This window comes from Myripristis murdjan, chromosome 9 (genome assembly GCF_902150065.1).
Source record: "Myripristis murdjan chromosome 9, fMyrMur1.1, whole genome shotgun sequence".
Lineage (NCBI taxonomy): Eukaryota > Metazoa > Chordata > Actinopteri > Holocentriformes > Holocentridae > Myripristis > Myripristis murdjan.
In genome coordinates, this window is record NC_043988.1 from 11,922,193 (window position 1) to 11,940,484 (window position 18,292).

General features: G+C 41.9%; 2 protein-coding genes across 2 annotated transcripts; one reads left to right on the top strand and one right to left on the bottom strand.

Moving 5' to 3' along the window:
* Nucleotides 1-678: 678 nt before the first annotated feature.
* prkg1l (protein kinase cGMP-dependent 1, like) lies at nt 679-9,721 on the bottom strand. Its single transcript, XM_030060361.1, has 19 exons — nt 9,532-9,721; nt 9,321-9,444; nt 8,925-9,091; nt 8,095-8,205; nt 5,314-5,419; nt 4,936-4,999; nt 4,512-4,589; nt 4,241-4,335; nt 3,763-3,828; nt 3,235-3,309; nt 3,036-3,132; nt 2,783-2,922; nt 2,603-2,692; nt 2,247-2,388; nt 1,971-2,134; nt 1,766-1,888; nt 1,381-1,443; nt 1,221-1,287; nt 679-1,083 (listed from the first exon to the last, which is right to left on the bottom strand). Exons 1-19 carry the CDS (start codon nt 9,719-9,721, stop codon nt 988-990), a joined length of 2,058 nt encoding a protein of 685 aa, XP_029916221.1. The 3' UTR covers nt 679-987.
* Nucleotides 9,722-12,251: 2,530 nt separating this feature from the next.
* On the top strand, nt 12,252-18,047 carry ubl4a (ubiquitin like 4A). The gene is made up of 4 exons (XM_030061060.1): nt 12,252-12,442; nt 16,131-16,236; nt 16,365-16,573; nt 17,389-18,047. Exons 1-4 carry the CDS (start codon nt 12,395-12,397, stop codon nt 17,494-17,496), a joined length of 471 nt encoding a protein of 156 aa, XP_029916920.1. The 5' UTR covers nt 12,252-12,394; the 3' UTR covers nt 17,497-18,047.
* Nucleotides 18,048-18,292: the final 245 nt, after the last annotated feature.

An 18,292-nucleotide genomic window follows, 5' to 3' on the forward strand; every position in this document is an offset into this window, starting at 1 on the left:
GAGCAGAGGTTAAATCTGACTCTCACACCTATTTAAGATGGGTGTGTCTGTGTCATCAAAAGTTAGGCTATTTTAAATGTAATTATTCCAGACTTTGTATTGGATTTTTATAATTCTGTACACACCCAACACATTTTTTGTTCTTTTTAAAATTCTTATTTATTTATTTATTTATTTAGCTCGTCTCTATTTTGAAGGCCAAATCCCATAGCTTCCGGCATTTTGCGCCTATCTCTGTCTGTCTTGACGCTGCCCTGAAAACCAGACCCTCCAATGTCTGACGTCACTTTCTAACCATCCTTATACATTTAGACTCAGACATGGTGTATGTAACCTAAACTGAAATCACCAGGCAGCAGCTGGCTTCTTATTGCAGAAAACAAACTTCCCTGCTGAACAGAGTGCACAGCAAAAGCAATATTATTCATTTGTTTATTGAGAAGTTAGAATAAAGCTGCCGCCAAACCACCGGCTTGAGTTATTTTGTTTTATTTTAATGTTTTTCACATAAACACTTGAGGTTCTGAAATCAAAAGCAGTACTTTGGTCAACACAACAGGCAGCCTGTTTCACACCAAAAAACATGACAGTCATGGACGTAGTTTAGGGTGAACCTACCTCACTCCACTTTACCAAACACTTGAGGCTGATGTAAATGAAATGCATAGTACATATTATAATGAGTAGTATAAAAACAGTTGGGTTACATGAAGAGTGGGCATTTAAGGACAACAGGCCTATTTTTACCCAGAAAATCTGATTAATTTTGTGGTGGCTGATTACATCATGAAGATTTCCGACTGGAGGTTGAAGTTTTGCCACTTTTTCTCCTGCCGCAGCCTCACTGATGGCAATAACTTAGGGATTAGTTATGAGGCAAAAAAAAACAAAAAAAAAAACAGAATGGATCTTGGGCACAATGATGTATTGTTTGGCAGTTTTTCTTCGGTTCATTTGCAGTTCACAACCCGGATCACATCCGATCAATCAGAAATCCCTGTCCCAGTCTGTCTGCTGCTCCGTAGAGCCGTCAAAATGTTCAGAATAATGATCACATCTGCTGCTGTCCGAGGGATGCTTGGACTGAAAGACAAGAGGAGGGAGAACATCAATCAGGCGAAACAACGTCCAGCCTGTGCATCGTGCTGGCAGAAACATAATACAGAGAGCTCTGCGACACACATGATCACAAGACACACAAAACTGAGCCCCCGTCTTACTTTGGGAATAACTGGTGGGTTTAAGGTGCCTTTACAAAGTCCGTCCCAGTTGAATCCTTCAAACCATCTGAATACAAACAGAGCATCGCGGCATATAAAACAAAGTGTCCAGGCACAGCCCATAATATTTTCCTCCAGTACAATAAATCTTTCATCTTACTTGTGCTTCTGGATGTCCTTGGCCCCATTTCTCTGACTCCCCAGTCTCTCAGAGGGATTGCTCCTTGGTGATAGAGAGTAAAAAGGGATCTCACAAATAAGCCATGAAATAACAATATCAAACCATCAATGTGATTGTATCATTCAAGAGGCGGTGCTGAATGCTCTTCTTGTACAGGTCATATCTCATATCTGAATCATTTTTAATAAGACTTTTTTCTATCTGACAGATGTGGGGGAGGAGGAACAGTTGGTGGAAAAGGCAGAATAAATGGTGGCTAAAGGTTAATTGTTCTGTACTTGTTATTTCTTATGTAACGCAGTTTGAAAAAAGCATGCGGCGTTTTAAAACGATGATGAGCTGGTGGAGGTCATGTTTACAACACCTGCACAGTTTCTTTATGAGACTGGAGGCACTTTTGCTGATGGTTTTTGGGAAGCTGATCTGATCGATGCCACGGATGGTTGCGGTGAATATCTTCATGGGATCAGGCCCGCCGAATGGGAGGCTGGAGAAGGGCGAATGAGACAATCATCATCGCTTCTCAAAGCAAAGAACATACAAATTGGAAACAAAACTGAAAATCTTACCTGCCAGTCAGAAGTTCAAAAACAAAAACGCCAAGCGACCAGAAATCCGAAGCAACGCTGTGGCCCTTGTTGAGGATGATCTCAGGAGCCATGTAGCCCAGAGTGCCGCAGAACGTCCACGTTTTCTTACCCACCTCAAGTTTCTTGGCGCATCTGGAGCCCATCTACAAAAAGGCAAAGGGCACTAGACGTACAGTTCAGCAGTTTCCATTACATCTTCCTCACTGCATAAAACTTCCCTGTGCACTAAAAAATGAGCAACAACAAGATCGATACCAGTTTGGCATATCCGCGCTCGTCCAAAACAACTTTTTCAGGCTTGAGATCTCTGTAGACGACACGGCGAGAGTGAAGGAAGATCAGCGCCTCGACAACACAGGCAGCGTAGAAGCGGCTGCTGCAGTCATCAAAGGAACCCCTGAAACACCAGAGCAACATGTTGCTGAATTAAGCAAATGTGTCAAAACTAACGTGTGAAGCAGATGAGTGTTAACAGTCCCTAGTCAGATACACCCTAAAAACTGCACTCTGATGAAAGCTTAGCTAAAACACATTGGTAGGATAATAAATATTTAATCAGCATGGAGAGAAGAGAGCATTTTTCTCATTTCTATTAGGCCAAGAATATCTACCTATCCTTCAGTAGACTCCAAAGATCACCACCGAGACAAGCCTCTGTTAGCATGTACAAACACTTGGCATCTCTGAAGGTGCGATATAGCCTGGGAGCAGGAAACGGGACAAGCAACATATCAAAAACACGTTATCTAATCAAAATATTCTCAATTAGATCACTGTTGGAGAATAAGTACCTCACTATGAATGGGCTATGAGCCTCCATTAGGATGTGTCTCTCTCTCAGGATGTGGTCTTGCTGTTCACCGCTAAGAATCAGATTCTTCCTGAGCACTCTCATGGCCAAGGGACACTTGACGCTGCCCTTCAGCTGCACCTATAAGACATGAAAATCAATAGACGACATTATAGAAACATGGAATCCCAAGGATGAAGCAACACTGGGAATCTATGCCAGTGTGCATGAGCAGCTACGAAATCAGTGCATACCAGGTCTACGTGACCAAACTCCCCAACTCCCAGACTGCAAATAACCTGGAAATCCTTTAAAGTCGTAGCCGAGGGGAGCGCGGGATCCCTGTCTGACCTGCTCAGGGGGGAAAAGAGAGAGTGGCTGGTACCTGTTGTTTTGTATACGCACAAATAACACTTAGTAGCTTGACAAAAACAGTATGCTAATGCTCCTCACTCGACTTTTGAGTCATTGCTGTGCTGCACATCATGGCTGTCGTCTACTGCACCACCAATGATGTTTTTGAAAGCCCTGTTAAAAAAAAAAAAAAAAAAAAGAGAGAGACAAATTCTCTGATTTCATATTACTGGTTAAGCCAAACAATTCATGGAAAATTTACACCGAAGCATCACAACCAGGTACACTTTCTATGCAATGAATTTCATAACATAACACACTCATGCATAAACATGTACACAGGTCCATACACTCTTTTTGCACACTTTTACACACACATTTTTACACACATTTACTGCATTGATCTAATATATATTTGCTCTTTTTTTTTTTTTTTTTGACTTTTTTTGACATAGATTTTTGTTATGTAATCAAATTTTGGGGTGAGATTCTCTTAAAAGCCCCTAGGGGTTTTCTGTATCTCATCTGCACAATCTATTGCTATTTTATTTTTGCTCTGATGTTTTGCTTTTATTGTTCAAATAAATAAATAAATGAAAAAAACAACACAATGGCATATTCACTTACTCTCTGTCTATTACCAAGCATGTAACTTCCCCCGCAGCAATCACACTCACAGCTCGCACATCATCTCTAAAACAGAGCGAAGAGACCGCTGACATAAGAAACTCTTAACGGTATCACAAGATAACGACACCATTACAAAACACCAATATCATGCTGACACAAATTGCACCTATTTTCCTTTAAAGATTACTTTCCTAGATAATCTGTTTGTGAATGCTGTGTGCCTGCGGTCTCCGTTTTGAAATCAAGCACCCAAAGTGTTCTTCATTATTGCTGATTATCAGGTAAAGTGTCTGACAAGTAAATAGCATTACACAAAGCAGATGTGTGAGGTTATTGCCAGTTACAAAATGCATATTTTCTACATGAAAATTGTTTAGCTCGCTAGTTTGTGTTTTTCATTAATTTCATGCAATAAACCCCGCTCTGTAATATTTCCTTGATAGCATCTGCTCATAGTACGTTGTTTTCTCTTTACCCCCACAGAGCCTTTTCTCCAAACCATTGTCTCTCACAGAGCTTGGACAGAACCACCGGCTCTTCATGACCTGGCGTCTTCTCTGTCACTTTCACCTGGGAAACCAGAGAGAAAAGTAATGGTGGAGAGTGATGTGCAAGAGCACTGAGGTCAATTATTACCATCAAGCAATTTCAAAAGTTGCGCTGACATTTTGTCCTCTGCATTCTACAGCTTTTTTTTCCCTCTGAAAGCCTCATTCCTTCTGCGATTTAGGCACATAAAACCTTACCTGGCCTTTACTAATGATGTAAAAAGTGTCTCCTGTGGCCCCTTGTCGAATGATGTAGTCACCTTCACTATAGTGTGTCTGTGGAACAAAACAGAAATGAGAAATACAGGGACATGCAGCAGAAAAAATATAGAAAAATGGAAGATGAAAGGAACGCCATGAGGAGAACTGGGTGTTCCACCCAGTTCTCCGCTAAAAATGCTAAAATGATGCCGCTAAAATGATGAAAGATTCATTCTTACTACGAATCATTAGTATTCTACCTGCTTGATAATTCATAACACAAACAGAGCCCTAAGCTGAAAATAGCAAATGCACACCAACTGCATGTAAACAGTTGTGTTTACATTCAATAATCCACTGGCTGGATTGTGTTTGATGAGTGTGTGTTGGCTGCCTCTGATTTTCAAAGCTCAGCATGTACCTCCTCCACGAGATCAGACATTTTCATGATGACATCTTGTGGTAGTGACTGCAGGAAGGGAACGCTACACACACACACACACACACACACACACACAAAAACAAAGAAAACAGGTCATTGTGCACAACAGCAGGTTTGATAAAAAGGTTTTGAATGATGATAATTCTTGGTGGACTGTGCTAAACTGCACCATCAGAATGAGGACATTATGGTAACTACAAATGAAACCACACTACAGACTGTGCAAGGCCTAAATACCACAGCAAGTTGACTGCCCAACAACATGACACCCCAGATGTCATGGTGCAGATGCTAGAATACAAAGCAGCTTGGTGAGGCTGTTAATTGTCAGATCAGGTGCATAGGTGTGGTGTTCACCTGCCAAGTAGCTCTGTTGAATGAGCTAGGCTGCTGAGAGCGCTCTGCATAAGTGCGGTCTGGAAGCTCCGTCGGTCAATAACCCACAGTTTGCTGTCTGTTAGCGCTGCACAGCAGAGGAGACAGGCAAAGGAAATGATAAAGGTCATGTAAATGACACTGGAGCTGAAGTGAGGACATAATCAAAACGCAAGTATTGAAACTTGTCTGTACAGTGCAGCACTCCCACTGAAAAAACATGACAGAAGCCTCGACTAGCTGACAGCTCTCTGTGGTGGAGAGCTCAATATTCGAGGGGACAGGGTCAGTTCATGGGAAAAAAAAAAAAAAAAAAAAAGCAGGCAGTTTGCGACCAGGACCACATCAGAAATGCTCATCATGTCGAATAACAAAACTCAGCTGGAGCTAATTTTCCTTACAGAGAAAGACTTTTAATTTAAATCCAATCTGATTCCCTTACCTATTATTACCCTGTTCCCTCATAATGGCGCTTGAAAGAGGGTGTTGTAAATTAATAATGACCCATATTGATTGATTCGCTGGAGCTTCCTGCAAATGGAAGGTGTCCTCTGGACAGCCTAATTAGATCCATCCTACGATATATTGCACTGCCTTATAATATCTCCGTTTCCCTATTGGATATCCCCTATCATTGTGTTATGTGACCATTGAAGCATCAACAATAAGGCATAATTCACACAATTTACAGCTTGTCATATTCGCCTGTATTCTGAGCTATTCTGTCTCTGGTCATTCTCTTTTTTTTTTTACTTTATTTACCCAGGCTAGTAAGCTGATTACATGTGCTCTTTTTCAGCAACTCCCTGCTGCACATTCATACAGTTCATACACATTTTCGTCTGTGAGCTGCCCAGCACAACCACAGCACCATTGGAGCAGTTGGCTGGGGCTTAAATGCCTTGCTCAAGGGTACATCAGCTGTGGGTATTGAGGAAGGGTGTTCGTTCACTCCCCCAGCACACATTTTCCCGCTGCTCCGAGGATCCAACTAGCTTCCGACCACAAGCCCACCTCTCTCACCTTTAGGCCATGGCTGCCACATCAGCTGCTCTTGTTCACCTGTCTCTATTATGTGTTTGCCTTTTGTGTCTGGTTCTGTGTGTCTCCCTGCAGTTCCTGTATTTCCAGCCCTCCTTGTTGCAGCCCAATCATCTGTCTCACCTCTCCCGCTCTCCCCCGTCTCCACCTCCCTGCACCAAACCTCAGCCAGTCGTCTTTCCCCTCACATGCACACCTGTCTCCACATCTCCAGCCCCGCCTCTCTGCACCACTCCTCCTCCAATCAGATCCTGCCTGATACACCTGTCTTCAGCTAATCAGCCCAGTAGCGTTTATAACTCCCAGGTCTCTGTAAGCTTAGCCAGTTCTTTCCAGTGTTATCACCTGCTGTTGTTCCTGCTTTGTCTTCTGGTCGCTGATTTATTTGCCCATGGCTCCTGTGCTGTTGGTGCCTGGCTGTTTGGATTTTCTGATTTCACCTGGACTAGATATTGCACTTTGATATTGGCTCAGTAAAGTATGTTTCAAGTTGCACACCTGTCTGCGGCCTCATTTTCTCTGCACTTGAGAGTGCACCCATCTGCAAACCCATGACACAGCTTTACATTTTTGTCTGAATGCTGTGCCGAATACAGTAAATAAGAAACACTGGTTTGAAGGGAGGATATTTAGACATTTTCTGTATGACCATGAACTTTCATCGACTGGTGACGACGCCTGGTTTTCACCTGCGTTTTTATCACTGTCACCGTGAGACAGACCACAGGGGGAAAAAAAAGTCTTATTGATGCTTTCAGTTGGCAACAGTAGAGAAAAAGTAATTTCAGGTGAGGGAAGAGACAAAGAAACAGTGGCCCTGAACAGATCCAGAAGGATTGACAAGAAATGGACAAGGAACAGAAGCGAAAGCTGTCATGAATTGAGGAATGTTGTTGCAATAGGACAGCTTTTTTATGCACCAGAGCAGTGAACAGGCAAGGCTGATTCTTTGCAAGGTAAACACACACAATATACAATAATAAAAATAGTTGAATAGTGTCAAGAAAAAGGAATGAAAGGGTTAGGGGAAAACATGGCAAAATAAACTGATTTTTTTCCAATTTGAACTGATCTGACCATTTCCACAGCCGATTTATTTGTGAAACCAGGTCAGATGCACGCAGCAGTGGCGGGGAGACTTTTCCCACAGGACTCTGAGATCAGATGCTGTTGGGAGATGATAGCATACTTTCTATTTCCTAATAAATACAATATCTTATTCAAACGTATTTTTGATAAGGCTCAGTCGAACCACGCAAAGAGTTTCTCGAATGCAAAATGTCTTTTTTTTTTTTTTTTTCCTCCAAAATGTTTGAAAAAGCTTTGCTGAATTCAATATCCACCTCAGAGCTGAAGCAGTTATGTGGTAAGGCTGGGAGCACATGTGGCAGTCAGACAGCTAGGTTACGCGCTAAAGCAGAATGTGTTTTAAATTCCCCACATCTCAGAGAGGAGCGTTTGAAGTTGTGGTGTTGTCTGAGATCTGAAAAGGCCTTTTGATTTCAAATTCAACTAACATCCCCAGTCCAGGACCACTAGTAGAAAATCTGCCCTTCTCTGATGTTTTCTTTACCGGGAATTATTTTTATCCTCACCGATTCAAAATCATCACATTGGAATTTCAGTGCGACAGGTTTGCATTTTGTTCCTTTAAGTGATGTTGGCACACAATTACAACACCATGGAGCCAACTCTGAGTACACACTGAGAACATTTGAATACCTGATATGGTGCAGGGGTGGGTACAATTATACAGTGCCAGCTCCCCAAACACAGACTCTGGTTCAACTGTGAGTAGCCTCTGACCATCCTTTGTCACATCCAACTTCCCCTCTGTAATGAACACATATATGTAGTGCATTAAATACACAATACAATATATAAAACCATTCTGCACATGTGTATGTCTGCAAACACTGTGAGTGCATTTCTGAATGTTTCTTTTTTGAGGTGGTATCTGTCATTGAGGCTGTATTAAGACACTTCATATTTACCATGAGTACAGCATGGTGATAATATTTGTCAGAAACCTTCAGCTGTCTCAGATATGCAATATGAGCAGCAGATAGGCAATCATCTCTAACTGCAAGGCAGATATCTAACTCATGTTGGGTGGGATGACAAGAGAAAAATAGAGAGCAACCGCTCTCCATTAGCTGTCACATTACGTATTCGGGCGCGATTCCTCAATACAATCAAAAGCTGATGAACTCTGTGAGCAATTCAAAACCAGGGGCCAAGCAGATGTCTTTTCTCCTGTCGCTAGAACCAGCATGGCATTTCAGCACAAAACAACAATGTGTGCCACTTGTTATTCCTCTGAGTGCCTCCCTTTTCCTTGTCCATACAGGTAATTCTCACATCACTGTGTCTGGGAGCAGTGTCATCAGACATTACTGGCTAATCGAATTGTGAGCTGGGAGTAAGAGGGTTGATATATGCTTTGGAATAAAAATAATGCTTATCTTTAACTACGGCTATCTTGATGAAATGTTAAATAACCTCAGGCATGCAGGATAAATGTCATCAGTTATAGGAGCACAATGTTTTACCCTCTAATACATAGGCCAGAGCTCCAGTGGTTCCCTCCTGAATGACACAGCAGCCCATGCTGATGGTGGTGGCGTACATGCAGGCCATGATAGCTCTGATTTGCCCGCTGTCAAGGTTCTTCAACAAGTCATTCTTTAAAAATGCTGCCTGAATCAGCCTCTGGGACCTGGGGGCGTAAGCATACGACACAAACCATTATGCTTACAGAGGTAAGTGCCGTTTGATAACAAATAAACTAAAACCTTGAGTGAAGTGCCATTTGGTTTTGGATAATGAATGGAAATCTTTATTGACTGTGAGTCATGCAGCAACCACTTGATGAGCTGTGGGGGTTGTGGAAACACGTTTCTCAGTAGGAGCAGGTGAAACCTGAGGGGATGTTGTGCGGGTCTTACTCTGGGCTTTTGTCACAGCTTGTGTGGGAAATTGCTGTGAGAGTCACAGGGTCCGGGGCGACGGGTTCACAAATGATCGTCTTCCTTTTGGCTCTCTCGCACTCCTCGTCTTGAGCTGAGCACCCTGGGAAGAACACATTAAAAGTTACATTTGCAATTCATGTTTGGGATCCATTACCGTAAAATCAAACACATAATAACCTCATGTTACCAGCAGTGACTGCAGAGGGTCCTGGGAGAGAGACGGTGGCTCTATAGCGGTCCAGTTCCTCCTGCAGCCTCCGAATGAGCTCATCTTTGGTGTCCAACTCCAGCTCTAACTCATCTATGAGTGTGTCCCTCTGGCGAAGCTCCTCAATCTTAAGCTGCAGGGCAAACTGGAGGTCCCGGAGTGTGCCCATCACCTGGAAACACCAGGCAGCAATAGAGACGTAAAGATCTTTTTCTCTTTCCATCATCATGATATTACATGATCCATCATGTCAGAAAGATTCAAAATCCTCTTCTTCTCCTTGCTTCTCTTTATCTACATCTGCCTTGTAATTGCCATAGACTTGATAAGCGAAATCAATTAGAGATAATGGCTTTTATCAGCATTCACCTCATCATAAAAGAAGATAGCATCCCACTTACTTTGTACATTCAGTGCTATTTGTTTGGTTAACAGGTAGTTGGACAAATTGTTCAAACAATGGCCGTATAAGCTCAGAGGAACAGAGTGGTCCATGTAAAAATGTGCTTTGGAATTGATCTGTTTTATGGCCCAGCTGAAAGGTGTTTGACGAGATAAGTATCCTTTTAAGACGACACAAATTTGCTTTTGATTCTGGACTATAGATCTGGACTCCGGTCCAATAGAGCTATTTTATTTCTAAGAGTCTCGTTATCGCCAGATGATAGGTTGAGGAGTTGCAGGGCATGCTATCACAAATACATTACAGCTGGGCTATGTTAGTTTTAATAATTCTCTTTGTGTGTCTCTTTGCCTTTCTTGCTCTCTCTCTCTCTCTCTCTCTCTCTCTCTCTCTCTCTCTCTCTCTCTCCCTCTCACCTCTATAGAAATAGAACGATAGTAAATTTTGGATGGACACTTAAGAAGAATAAGGCTACAGAACAAGTCACTATATTACAGTGACACCACAAGAGAGAAAATCACCTCAAAGTGCGAGAAGGTCATTACAAACTCACACACCTGAACTCCCTATGGGAACATTATGGGTATACAGTCACTTTACGTTTAGGAGGCAAGAGCGCTCACACTCACGCGCGCTCGCACCTTACAAAATAACCATAGCCTCGTCTTCATAATAAGCCAATTAGTTACTCAGACAACGGCATTTTGTGGCTTTGATAGACTGTTTGCATGCAGGTATAATCTGCTGCAAAATGACGATAGTGTAAATCACATCAGGCAGAGTGAAATGTCATGGAAGAAGATGCCTTACCTCCGCCTATGTGCGCTGACTCTGTGAAAGTCCTCTCACTTGTCCTGAAAAGCTGTCCCGCTGTTTGGCGGCACACGGTCCATTCGACAGGTGCAGATCTGCGATGGACCCGCACAAATGAATGGTGCTCCTCTCTGGCACCAGGCTGGCCGGGGCTGGGCAGACAACAGGCAATCACATGACCGAGATAGTGGAGGCTGTCCGGGAGGGTGTGTAACACTTTTATTTCCATAGTGAATCCAAAGTGGGTGTTGTGGGGCTGGAGGGGCTTTCATTGGGGGGGACAGCATGTATTCCACTATTATGTGACGTTTGGCACAGTTGTGGAGCGCATGGGGATGGTTAGATTAGACCTTTCACCGTGCCAGGTGTTATCTTCCCATATTCACAGCAAATCGTCCACGCTGAGCTGCCTGGCTGTTGATTTTTCGGGGACAGTTATTTGCAGTTGACAAGTGTTGACTGGAGAGCTGTTGGTGCGCTCCTGGAGCTGATATAACACTGTTCAAAACTATCTAAAATTAACTCTGCTGGCTCATCGGTCTGGACTTATACAGCCTAAACGCAATGCTGTTTTTTTTTTTTTTTTTTTTTTTTTCGCTGAGAATTTTGCTGTGACAGTTTTATCTCTCAGCTATGAATAGACTAACTAACAGGGAAAATGTGCTAAGATGATTTCATTGGAATAAAATATCAGACTGGAGTCTATGGTCTGATGTGTATCTACATGGGGAATCATCACATTAAAATATGTGTGACCCTCTGGTAGCCTATGAATGGTGACTACAGGAGTAATTAGCGTATAAAGAAGGAATGTAGAGACAGGTCTGGTCTGCAGGCCATGGCAGTGAAATCAGTCTGTACTAAGTAAAGATATCCGGGCAGTTTACCTGACAGACTACCTATACCGTCGTTGTCTTTGACCAATTACTGCCTTCAGTGATTCTCATAATTTCTTGTTTCCACGCGTTTTAGCAGAAATAATTTCAAAATCGATCCGTGCAAAACGACAGCTTTGTATGACGAATTAATTAGTGATCAGTAATTTGACTGAGTAGACTAAAGGCATACAGAATAGGCTACTCAACTCACTCACCAGTGTGCCAACTCACAAAACCAGAGATCCAACTCTTGCACTAAAAATTAATTGATTAACACCCACATGCATGACCTTTGTAATGCAGTTCTTCTCATTATTACTACTATTATAATATTTTTATTATTATCATCATTATAATTATAATCATCGTTGTTTTTATAAATGGTGTCATGCAATAATTAGCATTGTGTGTCCATGCTCGCTGCCATTTATCTCTCAAACCATACATTCAACAAACAAGGTGTAATATAATTTTTCCCCATAGTACCGGAAGGCAGCACAGTATACAGACCACAGAGGACGGACCTCGGCCGCTACAACGCAGCCCGGCCTGTGGGTGTCGCTGTAGTTCGCTGGCGAAGTAAAGCCATGTATCCATTACTTGCGGTAGAAGAAGATGGAGCGTTGACAAGAAGAACCCCCGTGGCTGTAGTGAGGCTCCAGTGGTGCTTGGTTTGTTTGTTTTTTTTTATTGGTCGGGCTTTGAACGTGTCGTCGTGTGACTGTGTGTTTTTTAGGAAATCGTCAAGATGATTCTTACTGTGAAACCGCTTCAAGGGAAAGAATGCAGCGTACAGGTAAGACAAACGAGCCAGCTTAGCATGCTAGCTGGTTAGCGTAGCCTGCTAGCCTGTTGGAGGCCAGCTAAGTAACGCTAGCACATCAACCGATAACGATGGCTTATCACAAGTTGAGGTAGCCCGTTTTTATCAGCCAACCTCACATTTTCATGTCTGAGCCCAAGGTATTTTCCCGGCCCCAGACTCGGTGCAGTGGGACGCACAAATGCTTACATTTCTCACCTCTCACATTTCAGGTCGTTCTGATACCCTTGAGCAAGGCAGGGTTGTCTCCTGTCGTCACTCTCACCCCTCTCTGCGCTAGCCTTTAGGAGCTGCTCCAATGGCTTATTAAGTCCTATTTGTAAGCTCTTGAGGGAAGAGGAAGGCAGAGCAATGTGTTATCTTGAGATTAATGCATCAAATTGACAGTATCTTGAAAGATTTCTGCTGTTACGCCAGCAGTATGACCATTTCATCTTAACAGCATGTATATACGCAATCCATTGCATCCATTACAGCAGCTAAGAAAGGTGTATTAGTCTATTATGTGAGGATAAGGGTCTATTTGTCAGTGGGTCTTTGCTGTGAGGGCCAGGGTGACACTTTACATTAATAATGCTTTACAATTATGACTGATGATCCACCAAGGCCTTTTTTTTGCAGCAAACTTCATTAGTCTAACTTCAGCTGGAACTTTAAAAGCTGTGTATCACATCTCTGTGCATGTGGTGTCACACCTTGATGAGTGTCAGATCTTTGCTGGAATGGAAAGAACCAGTCTGTGAGGATGTGAAAGTGTGGCAGGTTGGGTTTTTAATAGAATCAGCATGATCACTGAGTTAGACTGGAGTTTTTCTATCTTCTCAAATTTAAAAATAGCAGATTATTGATGCCTCACAGCTGAGGATGGAAATGACACAGCTACGTAAGTGTTTGAAATCTGCAGTGTTTCTAAAACTGCAGCGAATGTTGTATTAAAAGATGATGGTGATGAGATAACTGACACTGAACCCTGTCCGCTCATACAGAAGTGATCAAAGACCATGTGATGAGCTATGAATAAACTCTTTGAGCAATTTTCTCTGTGGGTGAGAACAATAGACTATTTTAAATGAACAGTTTTCTCCTTGACCACACTCTAAATGCCTATTATTGGCAACATTTGTAAAGCTCATTTTTACTTTTTAAACACATGAATAACTGGTGTCTTTTAAGTGTCACACAACTGGAGTTTTTACTCCCCATCTCATTATTTAACTTCTCATTTCAGTCTATACTGCTATCAGTTTCAGCGCATTGACAGTATTGTAATAAAGAGTTATGCTCAAAGTACAAGCCAGTGATAAAGGGCCACAAAACTCAATAAGCCAAGTATCTTTTTATCACTGCTTTTCTCATTTGCAAAATTGATGTAAGGTTGAAGGGCTAGTTCAGTCATTTGAAAAATGTGATATTATTTCACTTACCCACTGCCTGTTATGTAGGACAGTGGTGGTGCTATCTTGCTCTCATTGATACTGGCGAGATGCTTCAGATGCTACCCATTAATCTCCTGCCATTGAGGTGGACTCTTTCCCCCACCAAACATTCTTAAAAATAACTTCCTTAATCCACACAAATTGTTAAATAAACAAAGGTCAGTGTTTTTCCCCTAGGTTTTTTTAATGGTGGGTGGTAAAATATTGCTGGTACCCAATAAAAAGCCATTGATTTATTTATCTTTGTTTTGCAACCTATAGACTATGTTATTTCAAACTTCATGGGTTTACTACAGTTTATAGTACTGAATATTTTCTGACAGTAGGCAGATGATGAGGAGAGAGGAGAGGAGCCAACACACCACAGAGCACCCTGTGGTGCTGACCTGGGCAGTATGGCTGCAGAGTGGGAGAAAATAGGCTATAACATAGCGCTGTCTAGACATAAGAGCACCTTTACACATGGTCCAAACGCATCATTATACATGGAACAAAAACACACACAGTGGACACACCGTCTGCGTGAGCGCGCGGCTTGAGCCTCACTGAAGCGGCACGTCATCTAGAGTTTTAGCATGAAGCCTTTTTTCTCTGAGTGATGTGTGTGGTTCTTAACAAAAATAGACAGGGAAACAATCTGCTGATGGTCATATTGACAACATATCAGCAAAATTACATAACTGACACCTTTCAGTAATATAGAAAAAAATGATTCACTTAAGTATCATAGTTCTCTTTTAATGAGTTTCATCAATTTTTTAAAAATTACTGAATCATTTTAAAGTAAACATCACTATTTAACCGAAGGAATCCATTGGTACAAAGCACGTCATGCTAGATTGTCAGCAAAGGTATTATATATTGCTCCAAAGTTAGGCTAAATTTTGGCTCAAGAAATCTGAATGAAAATGGGTTATTTGGGCACCCACAGGTCTCCCCTTTGCAGACGTGCCCACCTTCTGCTAATCCCATGCAGTTTGGGCCACAAACCATGCAGGTTTTTACATGCAGTATCAAAGTGTCATTTTGGCTCTAAAATGGTGTATTTGTGCATACTGGGGGCTTAACAGTACTTTAGTTGCATAAACTGAGTTTGACTGGAAAGCTAAGACTCTTGTGCATTCAGTGAGTCCAATTTTTATTCATGTGTGATGATAGTAGCCCCCATAGTAGCCATTTCATTGTAATGAGACCATTTTTTTGAAACTTGTCACTGTTTAAAATGAGCTATTGTGACCTTTAGGATAAGCACAGCCTCATGAAACTTTAAATCCACAAACTGGAATTAAAAAAAAAAATAATCAAAAAACAAAAATTGCAATAAATCATAATGTCAAATTGCAATACCTGTAGAACCGCAGTACTAAAGAATCGCAATATATATCGAATCAGCACCCAAGTATTGTCATAGTATTCAAATTGGGAGATAAGCATATCTTCCAAGCTCTAATAATCTGTATCTGTAGAATATGTTACAGACATGAAAAAAATAAATCTTTTACTAACTACTGTAGCAGTTGCATGGAGAACATGGAGGCTACACCCATGTGGGTTTTCAGGGATGCTGAATATGCCAGTCTTGGTCCCGTGTTGTTTTGACCTTCTGTTCCAAAATGACATTGGCCATTATCAGAGGCAAACTCGGAGTTAAGAGACAGGGCTCTCAGTAGCAGCGCCGCAGCAGTTCTGCTGTGCCGACACCAACACGCAGGATAGCTGCAGCAGTTCGTTAATGCAGCCGTCACACAGGTAGAGATGGTTAGGTACATAATGGTTGGCATGTGGAACGATGAGAGGAAGATAGCAGCACTAGTGTCCTACATAACAGCCAGGGAGGAAGTGAAATTTTTCAAAATGAGTGAACTATCCCTTTAACCACTTCTGAGTGCATTTTCTCTGTTACTGCAATTTGTGTGTTCAGTTAAACAGATGACTTGAATGCCTTTAAATGTACTTTGATCAAATAGTGTGTGTGTGTGTGTGTGTGTGTGTGCACACGCGCGCACGCGCATATGTGTCTCTATGTATCTGAATGTTTATCTTTACATTTCACTCCACCGTCCCTCTTCATTTTTACTGCCATTTGTCAAAAAGCCCAGCGAGGGTCAGGAGTTGTGTTGCTTGTGTAAACCTGCAAAATGTTGCTATGTAAATTTTCATTGTCCCTATTTAGATAAACAGATAACTAAAAATCAAATCTAATAATCCTGTGGCTGATCTTCCAGGTGACTGAGGATGAAAAGGTCTCCACAGTGAAGGAACTCGTGTCAGAGCGTCTCAACATACCAGCAAACCAGCAGAGGTTGCTCTATAAAGGGAAAGCACTTGCAGGTGGATTTTCCAACAGGAGTTTCACAGCCACTTGTGTTGAAATTTTAATTGTGTGATCCATTAACCTATTTAATAGATAATTCAGGTTATTATATTTAGACCGATGCATGCTATGTTTCTACTCTCAGACGAACACAGACTGAGCGACTACTCCATCGGGCCGGAGGCCAAGCTGAACCTGGTCGTCCGTCCAGCAGGAGAGAGGAGTGGGGCTGCAGGGACGGCTAGCAGCAGCAGCACCAGTGCACATGGAGGGGTGTGGCAGACTCTGTCCACTGTCCTCGCTAAACACTTCAGCCCTGCAGATGCAGCCAAAGTCCACGAGCAGCTTATCAAGGTATTTGAATGCAGCATATTCGCTGCCAGCTGTGCTACTAGAGCAGGGGTGTCAAACTCGTGCCATGGAGGGCCGAGAGGCTGCAGGTTTTCATTCCAACCGAAAACTCCACCAGGTGATTTCACTGATCACCCCACCTCCAAGCAGAGAGGAGGGACTAATCAGTGAAATCACCTGGTGGAGTTTTCGGTTGGAATGAAACCCTGCAGCGTCTCGGCCCTCCATGGCACGAGTTTGACACCCCTGTACTAGAGAATTAAAAAAAATAAAAAATTATAAGTGCCCAGCCTGTGCGATATCTGAATATCTAGTTTGTGAATGGCTTCATATAAACTCTACATATTAATATTAGGGCTGAACAATTAATCAAAAAATAAAGTATTATGGTGCTGCATGGATGCCCTGGCTTGCAAATTGTATTGCAGATGTAAGAAAATATGATAGTTTGGTACAGACCGCAGCAAAAATCACAGCATCATCATTTAATGGCTTTGTAATTGAAAATAAAAATTATAATGCAAAGTTACCATTCCTACTAAAGCCGTGAATCATATTGTAATCACAGCCCCTCTTGATATGTTGTTAACTCAAAAGTTAAGGAGTCTTCATTCACTGCAGTGGTAAACGGGTATTGCCCAGTTTAATGGCCTTCCATCCCCTCCTCAAGAGACCAGCCTCTTCTGGTTGCTGCATTAAAAATAGAGCAGTGTATTTCAGTTATTTCAAATGGTAAAAAATAGAATATACTAAGAATATGCTGATGCTTGTTTACACTATTCAAGTCAGTAATGGATAACTGCTCCCTCTTCCTCAAGGATTATGAACGTTCACTTCGACAGCTCAGTCTTGATGACATTGAGCGTTTGGCTGGAAGACTGCTGCACCCAGAGGGAGAAGGCATGGACACTTCATACATGGACTGACAGTGTGCCTGAGAGGAGATTGCTTCTTGTGATTGTCATTGGAGAGGTGCTCCGTGCTTGGAGATGCATACAGTGTTTTGAGAGTAAGGCATGGAGAATACAGAATAAATTTTCTTGCAGAGAGCCCCCGGCCTAATCAGAGGCTGAGTCTACATGGATAAAACTGACTTCTCAGCAATAGGGCTTTCATATCCTTGGCCAAAGGGTGCGGATAAAAAAAAAAAAACTTGGCTTCTTTGTTTTGGTCCTGTCATTGATGTTACAGATAATGACACCAGACCTGATCAAACAAGATTTGAATACAAAGAAATCCATTTTGGCTGTTGGTTTCACATGATCTCTGGCTGCTAAAACTCCCAGGGGACACTAACTTCTACTGGAGGATATTTATTAGTAATGTCTGTGTTGGATGATGACCGAGTGTCTTCTGTTAACCATCTGTGTGAAGGTAATACCTGTTTTATTTGATAACTAACTGGTGATCGTTGTATGATTTGTAAATATTGTGTTTATATACAAACATTAAAACAAATAAAACAATGGCTTTTGTTTCCTGCCTCTGTTGCACACTATTTTATTATTTATTTATTTTTTTTTCAAAAGTAAAAACCTGCAGCCTTCAAAAAGTGTTTAAGTGATATGTTAAAGCTTGATAGCAAGGGGTTTTTATCTTTCCAATGTTCATAGTATTTTCTTTTATGTGCAACAAGTACAAAAGGCCATATTGATAATACAAAACGAAGCTGGGTGTGTAGGGACTCTGTGGGGGCGGGACTAAGCCGATGAATTGTCAACA